The sequence below is a fragment of the Suillus fuscotomentosus genome, assembly GCF_016647785.1.
Source record: "Suillus fuscotomentosus strain FC203 chromosome Unknown F5891scaffold_81, whole genome shotgun sequence".
In the NCBI taxonomy this organism is placed as follows: domain Eukaryota; kingdom Fungi; phylum Basidiomycota; class Agaricomycetes; order Boletales; family Suillaceae; genus Suillus; species Suillus fuscotomentosus.
Window position 1 is genome coordinate 202,479 of NW_024539593.1, and position 25,317 is coordinate 227,795.

General features: G+C 48.0%; 11 protein-coding genes across 11 annotated transcripts; 9 read left to right on the forward strand and 2 right to left on the reverse strand.

The window, feature by feature from the left end:
* Positions 1–658: 658 nt before the first annotated feature.
* F5891DRAFT_961698 (uncharacterized protein) lies at positions 659–1,996 on the forward strand (the record flags this gene model as incomplete). The annotated part of the gene is made up of 4 exons (XM_041375826.1): positions 659–1,234; positions 1,289–1,503; positions 1,556–1,885; positions 1,942–1,996. The coding sequence occupies 4 exons, from the start codon at positions 659–661 to the stop codon at positions 1,994–1,996; spliced, it is 1,176 nt and encodes a 391-aa protein (XP_041219962.1).
* Positions 1,997–2,416: 420 nt separating this feature from the next.
* Positions 2,417–3,468, forward strand: F5891DRAFT_1063143 (uncharacterized protein). Its single transcript, XM_041362992.1, has 3 exons — positions 2,417–2,762; positions 2,818–2,919; positions 2,951–3,468. Exons 1-3 carry the CDS (start codon positions 2,556–2,558, stop codon positions 3,341–3,343), a joined length of 702 nt encoding a protein of 233 aa, XP_041219963.1. The 5' UTR covers positions 2,417–2,555; the 3' UTR covers positions 3,344–3,468.
* Positions 3,469–3,578: 110 nt separating this feature from the next.
* Positions 3,579–4,993, forward strand: F5891DRAFT_731148 (class II aldolase/adducin domain-containing protein). The gene is made up of 7 exons (XM_041373007.1): positions 3,579–3,836; positions 3,896–3,942; positions 3,999–4,037; positions 4,091–4,339; positions 4,400–4,486; positions 4,535–4,549; positions 4,608–4,993. Exons 1-7 carry the CDS (start codon positions 3,698–3,700, stop codon positions 4,872–4,874), a joined length of 843 nt encoding a protein of 280 aa, XP_041219964.1. The 5' UTR covers positions 3,579–3,697; the 3' UTR covers positions 4,875–4,993.
* Positions 4,994–5,847: 854 nt separating this feature from the next.
* F5891DRAFT_1176122 (uncharacterized protein) lies at positions 5,848–6,983 on the forward strand (the record flags this gene model as incomplete). The annotated part of the gene is made up of 5 exons (XM_041365750.1): positions 5,848–6,209; positions 6,385–6,559; positions 6,615–6,658; positions 6,702–6,832; positions 6,882–6,983. The coding sequence occupies exons 1-5, from the start codon at positions 5,978–5,980 to the stop codon at positions 6,981–6,983; spliced, it is 684 nt and encodes a 227-aa protein (XP_041219965.1). The 5' UTR covers positions 5,848–5,977.
* Positions 6,984–7,210: 227 nt separating this feature from the next.
* F5891DRAFT_1281686 (class II aldolase/adducin domain-containing protein) lies at positions 7,211–8,411 on the forward strand (the record flags this gene model as incomplete). The annotated part of the gene is made up of 7 exons (XM_041370493.1): positions 7,211–7,371; positions 7,430–7,476; positions 7,534–7,572; positions 7,626–7,874; positions 7,935–8,021; positions 8,073–8,087; positions 8,145–8,411. The coding sequence occupies exons 1-7, from the start codon at positions 7,236–7,238 to the stop codon at positions 8,409–8,411; spliced, it is 840 nt and encodes a 279-aa protein (XP_041219966.1). The 5' UTR covers positions 7,211–7,235.
* A 941-nt stretch (positions 8,412–9,352) lies between these two features.
* Positions 9,353–10,797, forward strand: F5891DRAFT_1152550 (class II aldolase/adducin domain-containing protein; the record flags this gene model as incomplete). Its single annotated transcript, XM_041365170.1, has 7 exons — positions 9,353–9,757; positions 9,817–9,863; positions 9,920–9,958; positions 10,012–10,260; positions 10,321–10,407; positions 10,459–10,473; positions 10,531–10,797. The coding sequence occupies exons 1-7, from the start codon at positions 9,622–9,624 to the stop codon at positions 10,795–10,797; spliced, it is 840 nt and encodes a 279-aa protein (XP_041219967.1). The 5' UTR covers positions 9,353–9,621.
* Positions 10,798–12,593: 1,796 nt separating this feature from the next.
* Positions 12,594–14,080, forward strand: F5891DRAFT_1176125 (class II aldolase/adducin domain-containing protein; the record flags this gene model as incomplete). Its single annotated transcript, XM_041365751.1, has 6 exons — positions 12,594–12,848; positions 13,048–13,123; positions 13,244–13,531; positions 13,592–13,678; positions 13,730–13,744; positions 13,802–14,080. Exons 1-6 carry the CDS (start codon positions 12,781–12,783, stop codon positions 14,078–14,080), a joined length of 813 nt encoding a protein of 270 aa, XP_041219968.1. The 5' UTR covers positions 12,594–12,780.
* Positions 14,081–15,051: 971 nt separating this feature from the next.
* On the reverse strand, positions 15,052–17,614 carry F5891DRAFT_1116177 (nucleotide pyrophosphatase). Its single transcript, XM_041363793.1, has 13 exons — positions 17,198–17,614; positions 17,129–17,142; positions 17,058–17,075; positions 16,974–17,013; positions 16,832–16,918; positions 16,639–16,688; positions 16,532–16,589; positions 16,390–16,474; positions 16,207–16,268; positions 15,978–16,138; positions 15,811–15,899; positions 15,554–15,720; positions 15,052–15,474 (listed from the first exon to the last, which is right to left on the reverse strand). The coding sequence occupies exons 1-13, from the start codon at positions 17,561–17,563 to the stop codon at positions 15,220–15,222; spliced, it is 1,452 nt and encodes a 483-aa protein (XP_041219969.1). The 5' UTR covers positions 17,564–17,614; the 3' UTR covers positions 15,052–15,219.
* Positions 17,615–19,761: 2,147 nt separating this feature from the next.
* F5891DRAFT_1063160 (Sm-like ribonucleoprotein) lies at positions 19,762–20,472 on the reverse strand. Its single transcript, XM_041362993.1, has 3 exons — positions 20,392–20,472; positions 20,213–20,289; positions 19,762–20,158 (listed from the first exon to the last, which is right to left on the reverse strand). The coding sequence occupies exons 1-3, from the start codon at positions 20,403–20,405 to the stop codon at positions 19,881–19,883; spliced, it is 369 nt and encodes a 122-aa protein (XP_041219970.1). The 5' UTR covers positions 20,406–20,472; the 3' UTR covers positions 19,762–19,880.
* Positions 20,473–21,200: 728 nt separating this feature from the next.
* F5891DRAFT_961710 (kinase-like domain-containing protein) lies at positions 21,201–23,089 on the forward strand (the record flags this gene model as incomplete). The annotated part of the gene is made up of 5 exons (XM_041375829.1): positions 21,201–21,343; positions 21,391–21,763; positions 21,819–21,880; positions 21,932–22,032; positions 22,086–23,089. 5 exons carry the CDS (start codon positions 21,201–21,203, stop codon positions 23,087–23,089), a joined length of 1,683 nt encoding a protein of 560 aa, XP_041219971.1.
* Positions 23,090–23,701: 612 nt separating this feature from the next.
* Positions 23,702–24,946, forward strand: F5891DRAFT_731335 (UbiA prenyltransferase family-domain-containing protein). The gene is made up of 4 exons (XM_041373008.1): positions 23,702–23,938; positions 23,990–24,374; positions 24,422–24,750; positions 24,804–24,946. The coding sequence occupies exons 1-4, from the start codon at positions 23,843–23,845 to the stop codon at positions 24,876–24,878; spliced, it is 885 nt and encodes a 294-aa protein (XP_041219972.1). The 5' UTR covers positions 23,702–23,842; the 3' UTR covers positions 24,879–24,946.
* Positions 24,947–25,317: the final 371 nt, after the last annotated feature.

A 25,317-nucleotide genomic window follows, 5' to 3' on the forward strand; every position in this document is an offset into this window, starting at 1 on the left:
TGACGCCTTCACGGCCCAAGTCGCCTCTTCTGGCGAGGCCCAAATCGCCTTTAACCCCCGAGTCCCCTGAAGACTATGTATCCGCACGGACCCAGCGCCGTGGACAATGGCTCGAGAAGACACGTCCTCCTCTCGTCGCTGACGTGATCGTTCAGCAAGAAGTGATGAACAAGGAAGCCGAACTTCTTCAAGAAGAGGAAGCTGTCCGGCTGCGAAAAGCGGAGGAGGCCCGACGAAAGGAAGAAGAGGCGCGCCAAAGAAAAGAAGAGGAACGAATGGAGAAGGAAGCAGAAGAAAAGCGACTGAAGGAAGAAGCTGAAGAGAAGCAACGATTGGAAGAAGAGCTCGCTAGGAAGCCTCCTTCGTTCTACCCTATCGTTTCGCATCTCGCCGACGCGTCGCTTCTCCTGCATCTCCTCGAGTATTTGACGTTTAGTGATTGGTGTGCGCTGTATGCGGCGAATAAGGAGGTGAGGGCTGTGTTTGAAAGTCGGGTGTTGAGAGAGTATGTGCTCGAGCAGTTTTTGGGAACTGTTGGGTATAAGAGGTGGAGCTTCGAGTGGGCAGAGCCGCTTGCGCTGTCCTTGAAGGTCAGTCCCCCTTCCGCACACAATATGATGTGATGTACTAACGCAAATCAAAGGACCTAAATGATTACATGCGAGGCGTCTCAATGCCCACTCACCAATATGCTCAACTAGCAGACGCGTATCTCCAGCCCCGTATCCCCAACCCAGCGGCCCCAGGAGATCGTCACAAATTCACGGTCCCGGATATTCTGTCGCTCGCTATGACCACTCGTGCGTATACGAGGGTTGTGTTACGGTTGAGGGCGCAGGCCGAGAGTGCAGCGAGAGCGTTTGCGAGGTCACATGTCAGTCCTGTGTCATCAAGGCCTGCTACACGTGATGGGCATGTAGCGCGGCGCTCTTCGAGTCGTACGGCATCCCCGACATCGTTATATTCCCATGGCAAGTCGTCCTCGATTTCTGGTTCGACCAAGGGGACGTTCCAATCTCCTTTGGTCCGACTCCACCGTGCGCCGCTCTTGCGGGTGTTCGTTCCTTCCCCTGAAGGAGAATGGTTATCCGATTCGAGCGTAGTGGAGTGTGAAGCTGAGCTGAAGAGAGCTGGTGTGTTGAAGATGTTGAGGGTTGGGGATGTGGTGTGGGATGTTGCTGTAGGCGACGAGGGGAATTTGGGGAGGATGGTTTGGGATGGGAGTTATCTTGTGGTGAGTCCTCTTTTTATCGCATGCGTATTGGGTTTGGCTTACGGCGTGTTCTAGGACCTTGATTACAAGTACTCGCCGATGGGAGAGCTGTCTCCTTATTTCCACAGTCTGGCGTTTTCTCCGTCGTATTTCCACCGCGTCATTCGGACTGGCGTTAATCCTATTTTGAATCCGGGCGGCAATCCTATCGTTAATTTGGATGTTAGTCCTTGGGGCCAAGAGCTCGCTGCTAACTTGCAGTTGATACAGGATAGGGCTACGACAGCGACGTGAGTCCTCTCTCTTCACCAGTCTATCACATGTTAACATCGTTTCAAATAGCCCTCACGGAACGCTGCACAGCGTCGTCCACTGGTTGCACCGTTCTTCATTCACGATTCGACCTCCGGTCTCTGCGCACCACCCGCACGCCTACTCGCACAGCCAAAACTTGCGCCTCCCGATTCCGAACGTGGCAGGCTTTTTCATCGATCCTGGCTGGTACGGGACTGTGATCGTCGAAGCTGAAGGCACGAACGAAGGTCTTGCAGATTTTCAAGCGCGCTGCGGACCTGGTGTGTTCCCCCCTCGTGCGGATAACCTTACGTCAAAGATGAGGATTGAGAAGGAGAAGGGGAGTAGGTGCGTTTATAGGATTTTAAGGGAGAAGAGGTAAGTTTCTTTTCTTTTTTTTTGGTGGGTTTTTGTGAACTCATTTGCCTTCATAGTCGTCCTGGAGAGATCTGGATTCGTGCAGTTCGCGAGAAGGAACGTGTGATGTGATGTGATTCTTGATTTCTCGTTCTCATTATCATTCTCTTCCTCTTATGCATTTTTTAATAATGGCTGTGCCGGTACTTTTCTGAACGTTTTCACAATGTTCTCGTTCTCATTTATGTTTTCTTTCCTTCTTTTTTCTCTCGTCTCGTCGGGCACCTGGTCGGAACCTCTTAACATTGCGAACCATTTTTCCTCATCCCCCTCCCTCGTACACTTTCTGGATACTGTGGCGTGTTTTTTTTCATAGATCAAGACCAAGAGATACATCATCTACGAGCATAGTTATGTTTCAACTTCTACGTTTTTCCAACTAGCGATCGATAGATCGAAATCGTATACCTTATCATCGTTGTAAAATAAAAACACGTGATGTGACGCGTTTTTCGCCAAGTTGACTTTTGTGTTCTTAAGCTGCGTTGAACGTTCACTTGTCCATATTGTCATATTCGCCCTCGGGAACCCTCATTCTTTCGCCGCCAGTGCACTGATCAGCGGGTCTGTCATATACTTAATTATTGTCCGTACCGGGTTCAGATTCCATCATCAACTTGAAAACTTCAGGATGTTCAACGGCGTGTCGATGTTTTTTGTGATACTGCTACTCGCCCTCCTCACGCCAGTCTCCGCGTCATTGTACCCCACCCAACCTATCCAAAACACCGTCTACTACGCTGGACAGACCGCTCTGACGGACTGGATAGATGATGGGACGTATCCGCCGCTGAACAACATGGGGGGCATCACTATACAGCTATACTGCGATTCTGACGTGCGTTCCAGTTTTCTTGGAGATACTGCGAGAGGTGACTTGACGTTTTGTGCAGACGTACCTCGCAACGCTCGCTACGAACGTGAGCCCTGGAGCCAAGTCTTATCGGTTCGATATACCTAGGAGTCTTGTGCAGCTGCATGGATGGCTCGAATTTGTATGTATGATTGACTAGGTGCGATGACGAGAGGATGCTGATCTCTGCTCCCGCACTTAGCACTCTGCATTACCTCACGAGTACACCGTACGATATGGTCATCTATAGCGCGGACTTTGGGATCGTGGTTCAGGGCGACTCTCTGCCGACACCGACGAATGCTAGTGCGAGTTCGAGGTCTACGAGCCAGAATCTGTTCTTTCAGGCGACTCACACACCGTCACCGTCGCTGGCACCTTCTGACTCTGGAACTTCAACATCAACGCCAGGCAGCGTGATACCGCCCCTCCGTCCAGGCGACGTCGGGACCATCGATCAACCCTCTAGGAACAGCGCGGCGGGCCGCATCGATATCGAGAAACTCAAGTTCCGAGTGGTGTTTATTCTGTGGCCTGCGTTGTTGGGTGTTACGATGGCTCTTTAGTCTTGGTGTTTGTATTTGTGTTTACTTTTTTTTTTGTCTTTTTATTATTTCGATTTTGTGTTTTCATGTACTTGGTTAATGCCAGATAGAAGTGCGATTCACTGCGAAGGAGGGGTTGATTATGTATCGTGGCCGGCCCGAGGAGATCACATTGTATGTGTGTAAGCACGACCAGCTGGCTTGTGATCAACTAGGCTAGTTATGGGCTAGTACCGTACTGTTTGTTTCATCTGGGGGAAGTCGGATCTTTTCTGATGATGACGACGACGACGAAGAAGAAGAAGAAGCTTGCCAGTGCTCGTTGGCAGGGTCGAATATAAGTACAAGAACTCCGTTTGAAATCCCACATCTACTATGGCAGCACCATTCAAAGACGCCAGCAAGCTTGATGCTGGGAAGAACTTTATCATACCAGCTCCTCCCACGTTTTCTGACCCGCTCGAACATCGGGCGTTCCTGAAATTCCGCTTGGCTCAAGCATATCGTATTTTTGGTGAGCTCCACTTATTTTGATCGGAACAAGAAGTACCCATCCTTATCATGTCAATTCAGGAAAGTACGGTTATGATGAAGGCGTCGCTGGACATATCACTGTTCGGGTAAGAGTGACGCTTATAACGGTGTGCGTGCCAGTCCTAATTGCTTTTATCGAAAGGACCCGATCAGACCAGATTGTTACTGGGTCAACCCCTGGGTGATTGATTATCGTGCCCGATATAAAAATCATCATTCACCAAACTGTGACAGGGCATTCACTTCAAGCTCATACAGCCTGAGGACCTCCTTCTCGTGGACCACGGAGGGAAGATACAGGAAAATGAATCTGGACCTTCCCGGTTCCTCAACCGGGCCGCGTACATGATCCATTCAGCGGTTCATGAAGCTCGCCCAGATGCTATCTGCGCTGCGCATTCGCATACTACGTATGCTAAGGCGTTTAGCGCTCTTGGGATACCCCTTGATCCCCTTACTCAGGACAGCTGTGCGTTTTATGAGGTAATCTCGTGTTCATTCGTTCTTAAAGAGATATCCCATTCAATGAAAATGAATTCATAGGATCATACTCTGTATAGCCAATTTCGTGGCATCGTCGATGATCGCGAGGAAGGTCTGGCTATAGCGAATGCTCTGGGTTCGAAAAAGGTTTGCAGATGTGTTGATTTACATGTGTCGATACTTACGAGATTCTAGGCTGTGATCCTCCAGGTATCTTCGAGAGCTCGATCGAACGTTCTCACCTGCTTATCATGACTTTTTCGTGCAGAATCACGGGATCCTCGTTGCTACCAAGTCGATTGAGTCTGCCGTTTTCTTTTTCATCTCTTTGGAAAGGTGCTGCAAGGTCCAAATGGTAGTGGACCAGGCCGCTGCCGCTCGTGGACTGAAACCGCGTCTTATTGATCCAGTAGATGCGGCCAGCACACGGGAATCCATTGGATCTGAGATAGGGGGCTGGTTTAATGGGATTCCCGAGTTTCAGCTCTTGGAGCACGAAGAAGGAAAGAGATTCGAGTATGTTCCTGCACCCTAGGTGACCGTTTAGCGTTTGTATGATATGATATGATTATCTACAACGCGGACTTTGGGATTGTAGTTCCAGGCGACTCTCTTCCGACACCAATGAATGCCAGTGCGGGTGCGAAGTCTACGAGCGGGAATATGTTCTTTCAAGCAACTCATACACCTTCACCGTCGCTGGCACCTTCTGTGTCTGGACCTTCCATGCTAAGCACCGTGATACCGCCCCTCCGTCCAGATAACGTCGGGACCGTCAACCCTCTACTAGGAACAGCGCAGCAGGCCACATCGATATCGAAAAGCTCAAGTTCCGCCTAGTGTTTATGTAGAGGAAAGAGGCATTAAGGGCTTACAATATCGACTATATCTGAGTCTCACCGGTTTACTGATGACTTGGTGTTTGTGTACTCCCCGACTTCCCGCGAAGTGGGGGAGGAGGGAATCCAAAACTTTGGGCGTCTCAGACTCTGAGTCTCAGTGCAGAGACGATGCCGAAATCTGCTACTACTATGTAGCACGCGCTTGCTTGCTTTTTCACTTTCGGTTTTCTTAGGTGATATCCCAATGTAGTCAAATATCGAGCACAAGGCTTCCAACTGGAGTGTAGCTCCGGCTTCATTGCACAGGGCCACAGGCTCACTGCATGAATTCTTCGTCTACCGGCGTCACATCGAGTCTGTCCTTCCATTATTTATCACTCCGGGTGATCCACGAGGCATTTTGGCAGACATTTATCTATATGTACAAGGTATTATCTCCACATCCTAATACAGTAGACTATCTCATACATTAAAACAGCTCTCTCGGTCGCCATCCGACATCATACTACGTACACCGACTCATGTAGACCCGTAGCCGTTTGCGTTCGTTTTTCCAGTAAGTTCAATCTAAGTCATTGTTGCCGAATTTTCTTCGGGATGCCGCTTGAAAATGACTACTTATTCATGCACTTGATATGGGTTTCTGATTACTGCCATTTCAAGCCATTCCTTATGTCCCCTCGTAATTCGGCGGCGGCAGGCACGAGCATGATGCAGAAAACAAAATGCCGTCGTTTTTTTGATCACGACTCGGCACTCTCTCGCTTCCCTAATCGACGGAGTCGAAGCATGTCTTATGTCTGCCACTCAAACAAGCCAACTGCAGATCGACGAGATTCCGGCGCTGAAACATCTGTACCACTCACTTGTTAGTGGTACTCCCAACGTGGCCATTGTCCCGTACCCTTCCCTAGGTCCGCCGTCGTCTGATAACGATGTATTATTCTACCTGCACTCCTCTGGCAGCACTGGCTTCCCAAAACCCATTCTAATAAGTAACTTGACTGCCATCCACTGGTGCCTAACGCGTGAGTCGGTAAAATAATCCGCACAGCAACAATGCTAAGATAGAGTACCGTTAGCATCTATCCTCGACCTCGTTATCCTGCCCACTCCTATCCGCATCGGCGCTGCGTCTTTGCCATCATTTCATACCTTTGGTATATATTTTCAGCCGCTCGCCCCTATCGCCGCCTTGAGCAGTGTCTGTTTACCCGCCTACATCCTTCCTCGATCCCTTGGCGATCCTCGTAGTACCCAACTCGCACAACATCATGGACTCTGTGCTCAAGACGAAACCGAACACTTTGGTAGTTGTGCTTGTCTTTCTGGAACAATGGGCGTTTTCGCTAAGTGTTCTAAGACCCTCGAATATGTTGTAAGTTTGTTATCGATGATGTGACAAGGAATGACTCGCGTTGATACCAATGCAGTTCTATGGTGGCGGTCCTCTTGCACCTAAGACGGAAATACCCTGGTGAATACAGGGGTCAAGCTTTCTTGTTGCTACAACGCTACAGAATTTGGTACTAACACTTGTACTATCCGAAATTCGGTCGATCAAAAGTTTTGGGACTGGGTACGATTCGGACCAAATTCCAAGATTAGATGGGCTCCACAGGACGATAGTACATATGAATGTCAAGTTTTGGTGCGTCTCCGAGTCGATCTCTGAACACGCGTCAAACAAATTTTTGCAGACAACCCAGACACATCAAGTGTCGGTAGAGAATCTTCCGGACGTCAAGGGTTATGCTACTTCGGATGTATTTATCAAGCACCCGACCATAGACTTGGATTAATCTCAGATGGGAGTGTCATTCAAAGAGAGGGGTCGATTATGTATCTTGACTTTACGTGGTCGGCCCGAGGAGATCACATTGTATGTGTGTGAGCACGATCAGCTGGCTTGCGATCAATGCCTAGGCTAGTCACGAGCCTTCATCTGGGGCAACTCGTGATGATAACGATGAAGAAGCTTGCCAGCGCTTGTTGGCAGGGTCAGATATAAGTAGCAGTAGCAGAGCTCCGTTTGAAACCCCACATCTACTACCATGGCCGCACCATTGAAAGACGCCAGCAAGCTTGATATCTGGATGAGCACCATACCGGCTCCTCCCACGTTTTCTGACCCGCTCGAACACCGAGCGTTCCTGAAATTTCGCCTGGCTCAAGCATATCGTATCTTTGGTGAGCTCCATTTGTTTTCATCGTCACAGGAACACCCATCGTTATCATATCAATGCAGGAAAGTACCGTTTTGATGAAGGGGTTGCTGGACATATTACTGTCCGGGTAAGAGTGACGCTGACATGATGCTGTGCATGACATTTCTAATTGCTTTGTCGAAAGGACCCGATCAGACCCGATTGTTACTGGGTCAACCCCTGGGTGATTGATTATCGTGCCCGATATAAAAATCATCATTCACCAAATTGCAACAGGGCATTCACTTCAAGCTCATACAGCCTGAGGACCTCCTCCTCGTGGACCACGGAGGGAAGATACAAGAAAATGAATCTGGACCCTCCCGGTGGCTCAACCAGGCCGCGTACATGATCCATTCAGCGGTTCATGAAGCTCGCCCAGATGCTATCTGCGCTGCGCATTCGCACACTACGTATGCTAAGGCGTTCAGCGCTCTTGGGGTGCCTCTTGATCCCCTTACTCAGGACAGCCTTGCGTTTTATAAGGTAATCTCGCATTCATCCGTTCTTAAAAAGACATACCGTTTAATGAAAATGAACCTATAGGATCATAGTCTGTATGGCGAATTTCGTGGCGTCGTCGATGACCGCGAGGAAGGTCTGGCTATAGCCAATGCTCTGGGTTCAAACAAGGTTCGCAGATGCGTTGATTTACATGTGTCGATGCTCACAAGGTTCTACTAGGCTGTTATCCTCCAGGTATCTCTAAGAGCTCAGTCAAACGTTCTCACCTGCTTATCATGCTCCATCGTGTAGAACCACGGGATCCTCGTTGCCACTAAGTCGATTGAATCTACCGTTTTCTATTTCATCTCTTTGGAAAAGTGCTGCAAGGTCCAAACGGTAGTGGACCAGGCCGCCGCGGCGCGTGGACTGAAACCGCGTCTTATTGATCCAGTAGAAGCAGCAAACACATGGGAACGCCTTGGATCTGAGGCGGCGGGCTGGTTTAATGGATTTGTCGAGTTCCAGCTCTTGGAACACGAAGAAGGAAAGAAATTCGAGTATGTTCCTGCACCCTAGGAGACCGTTTAGCTCACCTGTAACATTACCAATACGCTGAAGCGTGCAGCAATATATCTGCCAATATTTGATTCACTAAAACATAGCATAAGTATTCACAGGGAGCAAAATCTGACGCTCCAGCCTACCTTGCTTAGAACAGGTGCAAGGAAAGATGGCGTAGCTCTTACCTCTACTCGGCTAAGTACATTTCGTCCGCGAGTGTTTGCGCTCTGTCCAAGAATCCGGTTGAAGGTATACATGTAGTCGTGCAGTCGAAAACGTTGTCTGATCTCGTAGCCGTGAAATCTGAGTCTCACCGGTTTACTGATGACTTCATGTTTGTGTTTTCGTGTACTGCCTGACTTCCCACGAAGTTCCCCAGATACCTCGATGCGATTTGAAAGCCTAAGCCGGCGGCTCAAGCTTCCCACTGAAAACGAGGTTGATATAATTCAAACGAGATGGATACAATAAATACAAAACGAAGAACGTTGATTAGTACGTCGATACAAATTTGAAATTTGCAATCCTACATTTTGAAGATAAGATCAAATTTATCATTCTGCACTGTGAATGGCTGCAGTCGTCGAGTGTTTTTCAGTTCATGTCTGGTAAAATGCCTCTGGATGGTATGGATTATATGTAATGATGAATGATGGAAGGACGGATTTTATCTGACGCTAGTAGATGGGGAATTCATGCAGTGAGTCTGCAATATCTACAGTATCTACTAATGAGATGTAATATCATGTGCTATAATAGTGTGCACGAAGTTGTACTTTGAATTTCCTGGGATCTGATATAATATCCGAGTCGCACTAGTTTACTGTAAGTGACTGTCACAGAGCTGGTGGAACGGGACGCTCTGGTTGGACAGATCAGGTTCGGGAGTGGCAGGGGTCCTGGCGCAGGAGCAGGAGTCCTGGCTCGTAGTCGGTAGTCGAGTCGCCGCGTGTGTCGTCTGTCCTTGATAGAGAAAGCCGTAGCCTCCCGCCATAGAGGTCTGTCCTTGGTTCCCTTGCAGTCCTTCCCGTTACATTGGGCGTTACGATGGCTCTTTTGCCTTGGTGTTCAATGCCTAGGCTAGTCACGGGCTTAGTGCCGTACTAGTATTTGTGGCAAGTCGGATCTTTTGTGATGATGATGACAATGAAGAAGCTTGCCAGCGCTTGCTGGCAGGGTCAAATATAAGTACCAGAACTCCGTTTGAAATCCCACATCTACTACTATGGCCGCACCATTGAAAGACGCCAGCAAGCTTGATATTTGGAAAAGTAGCAGACCGATTGCTCCCACGTTTTCTGACCCGCTCGAACATCGGGCGTTCCTGAAATTCCGCTTGGCTCAAGCATATCGTATCTTTGGTGAGCTCCATTTGTTTTAATCGGAACAAGAAGTACCCATCGTTATAATGTCAATTCAGGAAAGTATGGTTATGATGAAGGCGTTGCTGGACATATCACTGTCCGGGTAAGAGTGACGCTTATATCAGTGTGCGTGCCAGTCCTAATTGCTTTTATTGAAAGGACCCGATCAGACCAGATTGTTACTGGGTCAACCCCTGGGTGATTGATTATCGTGTCCGATATATAGATCACAATTCACCAAATTGCGACAGGGCGTTCACTTCAAGCTCATACAGCCTGAGGACCTCCTCCTCGTGGACCACGGAGGGAAGATACAAGAAAACGAATCTGGACCCTCCCGGTGGCTCAACCGGGCCGCGTACATGATCCATTCAGCGGTTCATGAAGCTCGCCCAGATGCTATCTGCGCTGCGCATTCGCATACTACGTATGCTAAGGCGTTTAGCGCTCTTGGGATACCCCTTGATCCCCTTACTCAGGACAGCTGTGCATTTTATGAGGTGATATCACATCCATCCGTTCTTAAAGGGATATCCCATTCAATGAAAATGAATCCATAGGATCATACTCTGTATAGCCAATTTCGTGGCATCGTCGATGACCGCGAGGAAGGTCTGGCTATAGCCAATGCTCTGGGTTCGAAGAAGGTTTGCAAATGCGTTGATTTACATGTGTCGATGCTCACAAGATTCTACTAGGCTGTCATCCTCCAGGTATCTCTAAGAGCTCAATCAAACGTTCTCACCTGCTTATCATGCTCCATCGTGTAGAACCACGGGATCCTCGTTGCCACCAAGTCGATTGAATCTACCGTTTTCTTCTTCATCTCTTTGGAAAAGTGCTGCAAGGTCCAAATGGTAGTGGACCAGGCCGCCACGGCTCGTGGACTTAAACCGCGTCTTATTGACCCAGCAAGTGCGGTCCAGACATGGGAACGCCTTGGGTCTGAGATGGGGGGCTGGTTTAATGGGATTCCCGAGTTTCAGCTCTTGGAGCACGAAGAAGGAAAGAGATTCGAGTATGTTCCTGCACCCTAGGAGACTGTTTAGATCATCTGTCTACTAATACGGAGTCTTGAAGCGTCCAGCAATATCTTTGTTGATTTTTGATTCTCTAAAACACGGCATAAGTATTCACAGTGAGCGAAATTTGACGCTCCAGCCTACCTTGCTTAGAAGTTAGAACAGGCGCAAGGAAAGATAGTACTTGTAGCCCTTACCTCTACTCGGCTAAGTGCATTTTGCCCGCGAGTGCTGTCCAAGAATCCAGTTAGGTTGAAGGTATACACGTAGTTATGCAGTCGAACACTTTATCTGATCTCGTAGCGGTGAGAATGAAGGAATTTAGTTGTCTAACACTGTCCAATATTGAGGACTCGTGCCAGATACTCAACGAACGTGAGCCCAGGAGCCGAGTCTTGTCAGTTGGCAATACCTAGGCGTCTCGTGCAACTGCATGATGCCTTGAGTTTGTACGTATGATTCAAGTTGACCGGGTGCGATGAGGACGCTCATCTGCCCACGCTTAGCACTCTGCGTTACCTCACGAATGCACCGTATGATATAATTATCTGCAGCGCGGACTTTGGGACCGTAGTTCAAGGCGACTCTCCTCCGACACCAACGAATGCTAGTGCGGGTGCGAGGTCTACGAGCGGGAATATGTTCTTTCAGGCAACTCATACACCTTCACCGTCGCTGGCACCTTCTGTGTCTGGAACTTCAACGCCAAGCACCGTGATACAGCCCCTCCGTCCAGATAACGTCGGGACTGTCAACCCTCTAGTACTAGGAACAGCGCGGCCGGCCACATCGATATCGAGAAGCTCAAGTTCCGCGTGGTGTTGATGTAGAGGAAAGAAGCATCTGGCTTACAACATCGACTAATATCTGAGTCTCACCGGTTTACTGATGACTTGATGTTTGTGTTTTTACCTTACATTTTTTGTTTCGTTTTGAGTGGCCCGTGTTTTCGTGTATTCCCCGACTTCCCACGAAGTAGGATCCAAATCCCCAAATACCTCGATGCGTGGGAACGCTTTCGAAAAGACTGTATGGTTGATTGGTGCCGGTGATTAGACTCGTAACCAGTCTGACCTGGTCACGAGCCTAGCCGGTGAATCGTGATTCAAATCGATGAATCACCAATCAACTGTACAGTTTTTTTCGACAATAAGGATAGGCTTCACTTGAAGGACTTGTGATCCAGCACCTTACATAATCATAACCCTAACCATAAACGTTGAAGTTGAGCGACTACAGGAATATTAGTGACAAAATATTGTGCTTAACGCACTATACACTGTTACATTAAGCCATTCTGAGTCCTTGACTTCGAGAATCATAGAGGGGGGTAGAGCACGATGTCTATGGTAAGTATATTGAGCGCGCGAAGCACAGGACATAAATAATAGCGCTGGACATGTGGACCATCCGAGTCGAAGCTGATTAAGGTGGTGGAAGTCTGAAGCTTGGAAAGAAAAAAAATAGAGTCAGGAAATGTACCTCCGGCAAGGTTTCTATGGCAGTGCCACTGAACAGTTCAACATGCAAAAGCCTTCCTCGGGCCGTGACTTAGGCTGGGCCCGGCTTGGTCCGGCCTCGAGCCGGGCCGTGCACATCATCAAATTCACAAGTGACACCCAACTTCAAGTGAAGCCTATCCTTATTGTCGAAAAAAACTGTACAGTTGATTGGTGATTCATCGATTTGAATCACGATTCACCGGCTAGGCTCGTGACCAGGTCAGACTGGTTACGAGTCTAATCACCGGCACCAATCAACTATACAGTCTTTTCGAAAGCGTTCCCACGCATCGAGGTATTTGGGGATTCGGCTTACCGGCTCTCTGATGATAATGTCTGATACATGTGTCATACAGAAGAGACGAGTTGATTAACTTTCTTCTATCTGGTCCGCCGACAGCCCGAGGAGATCACGTTGCATGTCTTAAGTGCGATAAGCTAGCTTGTGATCACAGCTGGGCCGTGATTACGAGCATAGTGCTTACTAGTACCTGCTATGTCCTACGCAAGTCGGATATTTTGTGAGAACGACGAAGAGGAAGCCTGTAAGCGCTCGTTGGCAGGGTCAGTATAAGTACTAGAACCCCTCCGTTTCAAATCGTACATCTACTACTATGGCCGCACCATTGAGCAAGTTTGATCTTTGGAAAAAAAACCGTACCGGTTCCTCGCACGTTTTCTGACCCACTCGAACATCGGGCGTTCCTAAAATTCCGCTTGGCTCAAGCATATCGCATCTTTGGTGAGCTCTATTTGTAACAAGAAGCGCTCGTCGTATTCATGCCAAAGCAGGAAAGTACGGTTTTGATGAAGGGGTCGCTGGACATATTACTGTCCAGGTAAGAGTAACGCTCATATGATGCTGCGCGTGACCGTCATTTCTAATCACTTCGTCAAAAGGACCCGATCAGAAAAGACTGTTACTGGTTCAACCCCTGGGTGATTGATATCTTGTCAAGATAGTGAAATCATGTTACTCACCAGTTGCGGGGCCACAGGGTGTTCATTTCAAGTTCATGCAGCCTGAGGACCTCATTCTCGTGGACCAAGCAGGGAATATACAGGAAAATGAATCTGGACCTTCCCGGTGGCTCAACGGGGTGGCGTTCCTGATCCATTCAGCGATTCATCAAGCTCGCCCGGATGTTGTCTGCATTGCGCATTCGCATACTACGTATGCTAAGGCATTCGGCACTCTTGGGATACCTCTTGATCCCCTTACTCAGGACAGCTGTGCGTTTTATAAGGTAATCTCGTATTCATCCGTTTTGAAGAGATATCCCCATTCAACGAAAATGAACCTATAGGATCATGCTTTGTATGACGAATTCAATGGCATTGTCGATGATATCGAGGAAGGTGTGGCCATAGCGAATGCTCTTGGTTCGAAAAAGGTTTGCAAATGCGTTGATTTACATGTGTCAATGCTCATAAGATTCTACTAGGCTGTCATCCTCCAGGTATCTCTAGGAGCTCAGTCAAACGTTCTCACCTGCTTATCATGCTCCCTCGTGTAGAACCACGGGATCCTTGTTTCCACCGAGTCGATTGAATCTACCGTTTATTTTTTCATCTCTTTGGAAAAGTGCTGCCAGGCTCAAATGACAGCGGACCAGGCCGCCGCTGCTCGTGGAATAAAAACACGTCTTATTGACCCAGCAAGTGCGGCCCAGACATACGAATACCTTGGATCTGAGTTGTGGGGCAACTTTGCCGGAATGCCCGAGTTCGATCTTTTGGAGCAGGAAGAAGGAAAGAGATTCGAGTATGTACCTGCACCCAAGGAAACCGCGTAGCTCAGTGACTCAAGGTCACGGTTGTTGATCGCAATTCGTGGGAAAACCGGTGAGGTTCATTCATCTGAACATGACTTTAAGCGGTTCTCTAGTAGTCCTATATCATAGCAGGCGCTGGGAAGCGCCAGTCCCCGAGTTCAACTTCGGAGTTCAAGATATGACGATGGATTGGTAGCAAACAGTTTATCGATATACAACAAACAATCGAGTATGTACAGCAATCAGACACTTCGCAAATCAGATGCAGCACTACAAATTTCATAATAGCATTCGAGTCAGGATAATCATCATCAGCTTCCAGCTCCATGTCAAAGACGTCATGGCTCTCGGTCGACATCTTCGAGTTCTTAGCAGGTGACTGACCTCCGAGCTCATCAGTAGCCTTCATTTTGCCTTTTGGATCATGGAAAGCTTTCTCCGTGCATACGCCGCAAGCATAAGTTGATATATGCGCGACCCATTCAAGTTAGCGTCGCGACTGTCGGACAGTGCATCTTTCGGTGGCCTGATTTCCACCTGGTAAGAATTGTCAGAGAAACCTGGAGGAAATAAATCGAACAAACATGCAGTTTTAAGATGACTTCAACCTCTACGACATCACCATCTTGCAATTTCGTCCTGTACTCTGTCCCCCAATTGCGCAAGAGTAACGATTGTCAGGGTCATACAAATCGCGGCGCAACAGCAAATCAGATGACTTGGATGCAGAAGTAATCGAAGATCCGGAGTTTCCTCGAGTTGATGATATCCTCGCTGAATATATTTACTGCTGTTTTGTACTGTACCGAGAACATTGAATATGTTGTAGCAGATGATACTTATGTAGAAGGGAATATAATATGAGTCTTTCGACTATGCGGTTCATTCTTGCCAGTGCTTCATTAACGAATATCTAGACAGGACTTCTGGTACTCCCCAAGTTCAACATGTAGTCACGCAGTCGAAGACTTTGTCTGATCTCGTAGCAGTGAGAATGACAAAATTTAGTTTTCTAACATTGTCCGACATTGAGGACGCGGGTCAGATACTTATGGCGCGTAGCAAGATGATGCATATGTATGTAGCACGTCCAGGAAGGTGATGGGTAATGATAGCTCTCGAAGCGTCGAACGCAGTTCGACTTCAAATATGTACGAAGTTCAAACATCTGGCAAGACAAACTTATCCCAGAATCCAGCAGTTCCGTTGGTTGTAGCTATATCCGTAGCGTCGAGGCTCAGCAGTCGCATCACGAGGTTGTAAATCTCGACATTCTGGAACCCTGGCATCACGTACTCCTCTGTGGCATCGCCCTCTCCTCGCGCGACTACAGAAGCCCTGGCGCCCCGCGAGAAAGGCCCGTGTGCGACAAAGATGGCACGCATCGACGGGTCCTCGTTGTCGTAGCCGTGGTTCTAGAAAGGCGTAATGCGTTAGCTCGATGACCTGCAGTGCAGAAACCAAGCGACACAAGATACGGTAAAGTAAACTCACTCCAGTCGGCACTCCGTCTTTGCCACCCAAGCGGTCAGTCAGCGCGTAGCCTATGCGCGGTACAATCCACACAGGGGCGATGCGGTAATTATGGGAGAAATGGTATCGTTCGGGCACAGGCTCCACTGTGCATGCAGACATTTTACCGTAGTTGAATGTGTTGAGGTCTATCAAGGAGGTGCCGGGGTCGGTAGAGAAGCTCTCGGTCGTAAACACATCGAACTGATCCGGGTGGGTAAGTGTGTACTCGCACAGACGCTCAAGGGCCTCAGTCGCGTTCGTGCCAGGAGCGAAGCGTAAGCCCATAGATGGCCAACCTGAATAGTGAAGGGTAAGCAATCCGTCACTCAGTCTAAAACATTCCGGCAAGTAGCAAACTATACACTGAAATCACTTACCATCCATCTTGATAACACCTTTCCACAGCTCACCAACAATCTCGTCAACATATATCCAAGTTGGGTGGCTCATGTCCGTCATCCCATGGTCACTGACGAAGATGATATCAACGATATGCGTGAGATTGCGCTCGCCTAGTGCTTGGGTTAGGTTCCGAGCGAAAAGATCGACAGCTGCAAGACTCATCTGTAGTAAGTAGCAAGTTCGAAAAAAAAGATAAGCACATCAACCAATGGAATTGATACAACGCTTACGTTAACGGCCTTGGACATCGGCCCTGTTGTATGGCCAGCATGGTCTAGCGACGGTTCGTACCCTATGAAACAACATCAGTGTACACAAAGGAAAATTGTGAAATTGAAGAGAACGAAAAGACAAGCAGAAGATTATAGACATTTCGTCTAGAAACACAGGAAGAATCAGATGCAAGAACACACCAAGAATAAGCTGCGGCCGCTCTTCCAGCGGGAGGTCAATCCACTCTAGGAGGTTGGAAAGTTTCTTCTCGAGAGCGTAGTTATCCTGCGCTCCAGTTTCAATCACACTACATTCCTTGCGAGTTTAAGACCACACTCTTACTTCCCAAGGTAGAAAATATGTGGAGTTCACACCCGAGGATGTAGACCAAGGACCAGGCCTGGTCGAGTGAATAAAGAGCAAATCACGATACAGAGGAAAAAACCGACCACATGAGGTTTGCGGTGATGATACCTGCACGTTCTGCGGTTTCCCACATCTAAGTTGTACGAAGGGTAACAAATGCAGAGGATGGAGAGATCGATGTATGTGTCGGTCAGATGACCAGACGAACGTGTAAAGTTACAAGAGGTGAAGAGAAGCGCATTAGGCATGCATACAACAAAAACGGTGAGCACTGACAGGTTCGCCGAGCCACCAGCTCGGGTTCTGCGCGGATTCAACACGATCGAAATGGAACGTGTCTCGGAAAACGGGGTCCCAAAAGTTCTACATGGCCGATGTGAGAATGCCAGACAGTTGAAGAAAGTGATGAAAAACAAACGTTCGCAATGATGCCGTGCGACTCGGTGTAGAGGCCAGTCCTAGATCATGAGCTCATGTCGAGCAATGTACGAGTGATATTTACATCAGTGACCAGTGATTTCTGGAACAAATTTCATTCGGATGTATCAATTATTTTGATAAATTATGACTTACGGGAATGTCAGAGTCTGCAAAGAGGGAAATGTTTAGGACTAGAGCAAATGACTGAAAGGGAATACGCACGGGGAAAACAGGTTGCATGTACTTTGCCCTCACACCTTCCCGGCTGATATCTAACAAATGCGGCGTGAGCCCAAGATCCAAATAATCCGCACGAAAACCATCGATCGAAATCATAAGCACTGTCTTCTTGAACTCGTGTGTTCCATTCGAGTACAATGAATCCCTTCCAGTACTCGTATCGTGTCGAGTACGGGGCCAGAATTCAAGTATGGTAGTAGTGATAATAAGCGAGAGGAGGACACTGAATTCAACAAAACGCTTGCGTTTGTGTGAGTGGGCAGGGCGAGTAGGTTGCTCCTTGACATCAGGTTGGATAGCATCTATGTCGTCAACATTCAAGAGTAAAACGTGTCGCTTGTCAGGCATGATTGATGTATGAAAATTGTGTGCGCTTGTCTAAGACGACGACGAAGATCTAGAGAAAGTCGAGAGGCGCCGAGGCCGAAATTGAATGTATGTGGCTGTGCTCATTTATTCTGCAGCCACGTTCGTTGAGTCGCTCAAACAGTGTTGCCACCAGAGTTGTGGTGGAATGTAGCTCAGGGAAGACCTCTGGTAGCACTTCCTTAGACTGGTGACCAGCCCCTCTATTTATGAGGGGCCTGGTAACCAGTCTACCCGGGATCCTGGGCTGGTGTCAGCGACACCCTAGGATGGATCTGAAGGCTCCGGCAAAGTTCCAGGAGGAAGAAACCAAATGGATATTACTGCGGTGGTAGAACAGATAAGAACGAAAGCAAGGATCAAAACCGCAAACAAGTACATAGTCATCATACATTCGAGATCCGCTAGTCCCGGAGAGAAGCAGTCCGTTGTTTTCATCACAGCTGGACAGACAGGACAGTCCTCCTTTCAAGTTATCACGGCCCAACTCATAATTCTGCCCCTCCATGTTCTTTCTGTGGGCACTATTTCACGTCATGTGTGGCCTTCGAAACGGTTGCTAACCGCCCCTTTGCACGTCTCACTGGCCGCCGCGCGGTCGAGGGTCACTCAGACAGGTTGCATACATTCACGCGGATACATCCCTTGATCCTGTTTCAGTCGTGGAGATCCCCTGACATGGACTACATATATTAGATATATGCATAGGTTTTGACGCACGCCGTGTCACGGTCCACGCCTTTGCGATCGCAAACTTCAACAGACCACCCGACGAGGTCTGCACGCTCATGAAACTAGCAGAAGAGAGGCTCGTAAAGATTGCACAGGATGGGTGAGGTCTTACTTGAAATACATTGCGTTTAAAGCGCTCACTCGCCTGATGTTATTGCCTGCAATTACTCTTCAGTGCTCTCTTAGGTCAGTATGTTAGCCATCGTGAGCTGCTGCCTATGCGTGTTCAAGTCGCAATTGATGAAGCGAAGGGAAATGACGCGTCAGAATAACAAGTATGTCCTGTCTACCCTCGCCTTCCATCCTGAACACACTCCAATGGAGCAACTTTATAAAATGTCTGCGCACCACATGCCTCGTGGCATGGGACGACATGTACAATCCGTCGTGCAGTAGGCCCTTGATAGAGAGAACTTTGGTTCTTCGTGAGCACAGATCTTTCCTTGACCGTTGTTTGAATGTGTGACTTCTCCGTCATGTTTCATGCCAACCAATACACGCAGATTGATCACAGAACAGATTATCGAGGAAAACGTCATTACTTCGCTTTGGGGCAGTCCGCCGCTCGAGACTTTCATTCGCACGAGTGGCGTGAAGCGATTGAGCAGTTTTCTGCAGTGGCAGGTGTGTCTCTGTTCCTTCCCTGTCTTCCATCTCCCATTTCAAAGCAGATATTCTTTTGTTGGCGAATATGGCAGTCATATACTCACCCGAAGCATTGTCCTCACCAAACTCATTTGTATCTCTCACAGTACTGCGAAAACATGTAGTCCACGTGGTAAATACCTATTGGCCCGACTTCAGCCTCTGGGATTTTGTGCCAATTTTACTAGATTATCAGGGGATGGTGTGGGCACGATAGAGTAGCTGAAGGTTTAGGTGCGAAACTCTTGGTCAAATTCCTTGTTATTTTCTGCCTTCGCGAGCTCCTTTGTTGGCCTTTTACTCAGCTTCAATCTGGAGATATACGGAGTCTTATAATGTGGCAAGCTCGTTGCAGACGTGGCGTGGTTTGATTTGAGTTTGCGCTGGTACGTATACAACCCAGCATATAACTAGTCTAACATATGTAAGGACGGAATGCTGAATGCTGCGGATGAAATTCGTCTGACTCCCATGTGCTAGTACCCCTCCAAGTCTCTAGCAGGCTCCATAGACTCTTGAGTAAGGACTAACGCATGTTGAATTCCTGGAAAAGGTATGAAATGGTATGTTATGGTATGATGCTCTTCCCCGAGCGAGATGTCATTCGAAGCGAAAGCCTTTGTCACCACTACAACACTGATGGCTTGGGTGAATGACTCCGACTCTGAACGCCAACAAGGTCCCTTGGGAAAACACATTGTTTGACGATGCCGTTGATGCTCCCAAAGTTCACCTTATATTGTGAGACGATATTATCGACACTCACCTCAATACACGGCTGTCTTACTAAACGTAGCGCCCACTTTTCAGAAGGACCAGATGTCGGAGCATTTAGATTTACATAGAGGGATTTACATCCGCTGGGTGGTGCACCCTATGCGAACTCTTCATCTCCCGATGATAATGCTATTTGACCATATCATCAGAAACTTCTTCCTCTTCCTCGTTCTCTTCCCCTACCACGCCCACGGTCCATCCCTCGAGCTCGTCCCCTTCCCCTTTCGCGCCCCTCGTCCTTCTTCCTACCTTTCGGCCTCGGCGCATCATCCACTAAGAGGGTATCTAAAGGAAGTGCATCAGGGAGCACAAAATACCGGACGTTGTTGCCACGAATAGATAGGGAGTCTAGTGATGTCGGGTCCCGATTACGGACTGTCATTTTGACAGTTTTGAGGTGGGTATTCATCTGCATGTCGACACCTGCAAATGATTTGAGGGTTGTAAAGCTTGAGTAAACAAGCCGATTAGACGAACCGGTGATTGTCCCATGGACTAGTGACCCATTCTTGAGCTCGATAGTCACCGTCTCATTGTTGAGTTTCATCAAGAATCTGATGAAAACAACCTGGGGTCAGCGCCCGAACCTTGCAATGCTCGAAGAGAGAAAACTTTTGGGGTTAGTCTAATATCATAGAAACAAGCGCAATATTCACCTTGCAAGCTTCATGGTGAATATTTATGGTTGCCAGTTGTCAGTAATATGGACGTTGTTGGTGTTGTGTGGACGAGTTAACGTTTATCACGCAAAAAGCCGAGCTCAATGTTATTGATTGTCTAGCAACACACTCAACACACTTTTAGACTTAGATAACGACTAGTCTGTAGCTTCCTGTAATCATCATCATCACTCTGTAGCTATAGGAGCCAGAAACGTCATCTTTTTCATCCTTGACCTAATGCATGTCTCTACCCTGGACAAAACGGAAAACATTGTTGGGTTCATTACTCAATAGCTCGGATGATGACGAAGAAGGCCTTGCCTTGGATCGCATTTTGCATGGTCAGCGGATCATAGGAAGGACTGGTGAGAGCCAGGTGCATTCTGGCGGTCTTTTGCTCATAACCTCCGCTGAAATAGCGAGAACTGCAGAGATAGAATCTCTCCGTTTCTCAGATGGAGATCTTGTCGCCCTGGGCACACTGGACCAAGGCCAATTCGGGACGGTGAGTGCGTAAAGAATATATGTTACGTATACACTGATTTGTCTGTTCAGATTGACGTGGTGACGTGCCATCTAAATGGTTGCGTGTATGTTCGCAAATCTATTGAGAAACATTTTGCCCAGCGGACTCGTGAAGTAGCACTTTTTTTGTTATCAGCGACTTTTCATGCTGAGAAATTCTGCAGCAATGTTCTCCACAGTTGGAAAAGGAAATTCTTCTACGTGCAAAACGTGAGCGCTCTGCGTGGGCTCCGCACTTATTTTGTGCATTCCAAACCTCCACTCATCTCAATATTGTCATGGATTATGCCGAAGGAGGTACATTATGGGACGTGCTTGAGTCGAGCCCTGAAGGTAGAGTTCCTGAGGCAGACTTACTTTGGTGGGCTCCTCAGGCAGTCTGCGCCATCAACTGGTGTCATTCCCAGGGTTTTGTACATCGGTGAGGACCACCCTCTAGCGTTGCGTACTCATATAAACGCAATGCAGTGATATCAAACCACAGAACTTCGTTCTCACAGCAAGCAATCACATGCTTCTAATAGATTTCGGGTCTGCTGCGCCACTTTCACCTCCAGAGCCTGACGGGAGTCAGTCAGTCCCGAAACAATATACCCTTGTTCCTTGTGGTACTTGTGATTACATTTCTCCTGAAGTTCTGCAAGCACATGAAGATGCCCTCCTTGCGCTGGAGTTGTCGGACGACAATGTTTCTCCTTCATTCTCCGAAGAAGTTGGTTCGTATGGCTCAGAAGTCGATTGGTGGAGCCTCGGTGCAATGTTGTATGAATTGGCTTATGGAGTGGCCCCTTTCTTCGCTAAAGACATCCGAACTACTTATCTGAGGATTTTGGACTATCAGGTACTGCAGTATTACTAAGCTCGCTAGTACCTACGTTGACCCTTCATTTGGACAGACAAGCTTGCGCTTCAATGCGGCGATTCCCGTTTCTAAACAACTACAGGAGTTACTTCACAGGTCTGTTGTGACACTATTCATGCTACTATTATTCAAACCACGTGGATACAGATTTCTCACTGATCGGCACCATCGTCTCGGGAGATGTAGCGTGCTGGAAATAACAGAGCACCAGTTTTTCGGAAACACCGACTGGTCTTGTGTAGATTCGCGTGAGTCTTGGGTATCAATATAGTTCTTCTTATATCCATTCTTTCTTGCGTAGGCCTTGCACCGTCTGACATCCACGTGCCGCAATTCACATATTCTGCATCAGCAGTACCTGAACCCCCTGAACCCACGGATGAAGGCAATTCACAGCCGTTTGCGTTTTCTGCTTTATTTCATTCTTCCCCAAACACTTCGCTTGGAATATCGATTTTGCATGACACGTCTCATCACATATCTCCACGAGCCGAGTCGGCCTTCATCGGATTTTCGTGGGGTCCTACTGAGGACGTATACCTTCTACCAACCAATTCATCTCTAAAATACGAGACAGGCAGATTGGCTACTCCTCAGCCTTTACAGGCCACTTCCGGGAACCATAGCCCTCGTCCATTGCTCAAAGCTTCCAGCACTGCCACGCATTTCTCCGCTTTTGCAACACCTATTCGTCCCCATAGTTTATCAGCATTCCACACCCTTCCCCGCACAGGCACTATTCGGCGTACAGCTCAGCGGCGCGCTGTTTCAGATCGTGAAGCCATGAAGCAACTTGTGGAATGCATCGGAATGAGTGCCAGGAAGAAAGTCCTCGCTAGTGGCCGCAAGCCGCGCTTGATACAGTCCTCTAGCCGAAATTTTTCAAACACCGTTCGGAAAGAGCTGCGCTTTTGTCTCCGGCCCATTGTTACTGACAAAACTTATGACTCTGATGATTTCCCAGCCGTGGTGGCTGCTTCGGCATCTGAGGGAGCAGAGGAAACCGAGTCGGATGGACCACCAAGTCCCAGCCCAAGTCCACGCCCTGGTTCTGCAATGTCTGTACTCAGCCGAAGAAGCGTGACGCCCACAATATCTGGATCCTATTCTACTCGTTTCTTAAACCTCCCCTCTACTACATTTACGGAAAGCAGTAATCTGCAAAACGACGATAACATCTTTGAATCGCTGGAACATAGGCACACCGCTATGATGTCTGATTTGACAGCGATTGAAGAGCGCTTGAGCCGCATCTCCATGTTATTATCGGTGGAGGCACCTAAGTCCTCCGGTCATATCGGTTAAAAAGGGGTATGTTTGCAAAGCGTTTACCTTATACGAGCTGACTGTTTAATAACTACTTTTATTCCGTCGCTAGGACACCCCATCGGAGCGATCCGTATCACCGGCTCGCAAAGTGAGTTGGTGCGTGCTGCCGTGTATGAAATCCACGGTCGAGTTGACGACCGTCGACAGCTGGCATAATTTCAAATTCGAGCAACTGTGCGACCGTATACTACAATACTACTTTGTGTATGTTGTACCAGGACCACATCCACATGTTCTGATGTGATCCGGCTGGCGGCATCCCATGTGCCATAAATTCTGTGGCAATCAGCGTGGAACCTGCTTCTCGCACATCATCTAACGCGCTACCTGTTCGCAATACCCTTGGGCAATCGTTGACGTATTTCATCGAGGTGGTCCTGAACCACTACGAGGCTACGAGACTCGGAGAACATCTGTACTGGTATGCGTAGTCCTATTTCCTCTTTACCGCTCGGACCGCCGATCCGCACCACTTCGTATCTCGACTCTCTATCCTGTAGGAACAATTCTCCGAGCTGGAAATTATTTCGTGGGTCCCCAAGAACACCCACCCTGTCCAACAAGATCGTTCTTCCCGTCCTATTCAGGATGCCCAACCGAGTTCTTCCTCGACCCCTTCCGTGCTTTCGCACGGTGTCTCTGATGAGACTCAAACATCTAATTTCGGCTCTGCTTCTTCTGGTCAACATTTATTAAGGATACGGGATATGTGCTACAATCTCCACACTCATGAGCGCCCTTGATTTTGGACGACCCATCTCAAAATCCCTATTTACACTCTATCTCTTCACGCACAATGATATTCTGACGACGATCATTCCAACGGTAAACAATAGCGTTTCCCAGTAACTTTCTGTTCTGAGATGATAGACGCAGACACTTTTCGCACTGGTGTCAGCCCCCCTCTACAGCCCTTACCGATGTGTTCATGTGGTCTGGTGGATTTGGCTTCATCTCCTTCATTTCAATGTTGCCAATCAAGTGATTGATCCAGCAGAAGATGGCAGGAACAAAGCTAGTCGACCAATACCAGCGGGATACATTAGTTTACGAGATGCGGTCTATCTACGCTGGTCCTTGGTCCCCATATGCTTGGTATCATCAGCATTCTACAGCATCCAAGTGCTAAGCGCAAGCCTAGCGATAACTCTGCTCACTCTTTGGTACAATGAATTCAAAGCCCATAGTCATTGGTTTTCAAAAAACTTAATGACCGGCTTAGGATATGCTTGCTTCCAGGCTGGGGCCACCCTCATTGCAGGTATGTAGCTGATATCAAATAAGAAAATACCTAACTATCGCAACCAGGCCGAGATATGTCGCGGCTAGAGCCGAATGCTCTCTTAGCTGTGCTGCTTAGCATCGCTATGTTCGCCACCACGCTCCAAGCACAGGATTTCAAAGACCAAGAAGGAGATCGCTCCATAGGTAGACGAACGCTGCCGATCGCACATCCTTCTCCAGCTCGTGTGTCCATGTTTATAGGACTTCCGATGTGGTCGATTTGTCTTACTCAGGTCTGGAGGATGGACGCATACTGTAGCGTCGCATTCGTATTATATTCGGGTCTTATCGGATTACGATTCATGGTATGTAAGACAACTCAGGCGGACCGTCTGTCGTGTCAACTATATAGTGTGAGTCATACTCTCATCTGTGTAACTTCGGCTTGACCAAGTACTTTCCGAAGCTTTGGTTTTCTGTTGCACATCTACTTCCTGGTTACTGGCGTTACTTCCATGAAGCACGCATACATATATCATAGTGTTCCCTGAACTGGATGCTTGATCCAAGACCTTTCCACTCTGGACTTATGGTCGTCGCAATTTGTTACATCAATCAAACACACAGATTATTTTTGTTGTACACATATACTGCTCCCTGATACATTTATGTATTATCTATTGGCTTGGATGGCATTCTGTATCTTCTTTGTAGCTAAATCGCTGACCAGAAATACGTAGGCCGATATCTCTAGTACTACCATACACTGTCCACATCAGACGAGCCGTCATCACTGTGCGTTGGTGGTAACCCGAGATTAGCAAGATCGCCCCTGTGTAAGCACGCTGGCTTATCTGAGTTCTATATACACCGTCGCTGATGCTGAAAGCTAAGCTTTCAGTATTTCACCTTTTGGTGTAACGGTTATGCGCGGGCGGCGGTCTGACCACGTTTACACCTGCTTCTGCATCCGTATTAAG

Excerpts from the sequence above, each read along its gene's own strand:
- F5891DRAFT_1063143 (XM_041362992.1), top strand. The coding sequence starts at position 2,556 with ATGTTCAACGGCGTGTCGATGTTTTTTGTGATACTGCTACTCGCCCTC. Across the intron at positions 2,763-2,817 it reads AGCTATACTGCGATTCTGAC|ACGTACCTCGCAACGCTCGC; the intron begins GTGCGTTCCAGT and ends CGTTTTGTGCAG. Across the intron at positions 2,920-2,950 it reads TGCATGGATGGCTCGAATTT|AGGATGCTGATCTCTGCTCC; the intron begins GTATGTATGATT and ends TGCGATGACGAG.
- F5891DRAFT_731148 (XM_041373007.1), top strand. The coding sequence starts at position 3,698 with ATGGCAGCACCATTCAAAGACGCCAGCAAGCTTGATGCTGGGAAGAAC. Across the intron at positions 3,837-3,895 it reads TCAAGCATATCGTATTTTTG|GAAAGTACGGTTATGATGAA; the intron begins GTGAGCTCCACT and ends ATGTCAATTCAG. Across the intron at positions 3,943-3,998 it reads CTGGACATATCACTGTTCGG|GACCCGATCAGACCAGATTG; the intron begins GTAAGAGTGACG and ends TTTTATCGAAAG.
- F5891DRAFT_1116177 (XM_041363793.1), bottom strand. The coding sequence starts at position 17,563 with ATGCCTGACAAGCGACACGTTTTACTCTTGAATGTTGACGACATAGAT. Across the intron at positions 16,475-16,531 it reads CATATTTTCTACCTTGGGAA|GATAACTACGCTCTCGAGAA; the intron begins GTAAGAGTGTGG and ends ACTGGAGCGCAG. Across the intron at positions 16,269-16,389 it reads GCGGCCGCAGCTTATTCTTG|GGTACGAACCGTCGCTAGAC; the intron begins GTGTGTTCTTGC and ends GTTGTTTCATAG.
- F5891DRAFT_1063160 (XM_041362993.1), bottom strand. Across the intron at positions 20,159-20,212 it reads AGTCCATGGGACAATCACCG|GTGTCGACATGCAGATGAAT; the intron begins GTTCGTCTAATC and ends AATCATTTGCAG.
- F5891DRAFT_731335 (XM_041373008.1), top strand. The coding sequence starts at position 23,843 with ATGAGCGCCCTTGATTTTGGACGACCCATCTCAAAATCCCTATTTACA. Across the intron at positions 23,939-23,989 it reads TGACGACGATCATTCCAACG|ACACTTTTCGCACTGGTGTC; the intron begins GTAAACAATAGC and ends TGATAGACGCAG. Across the intron at positions 24,751-24,803 it reads TGTCGTGTCAACTATATAGT|CTTTGGTTTTCTGTTGCACA; the intron begins GTGAGTCATACT and ends TACTTTCCGAAG.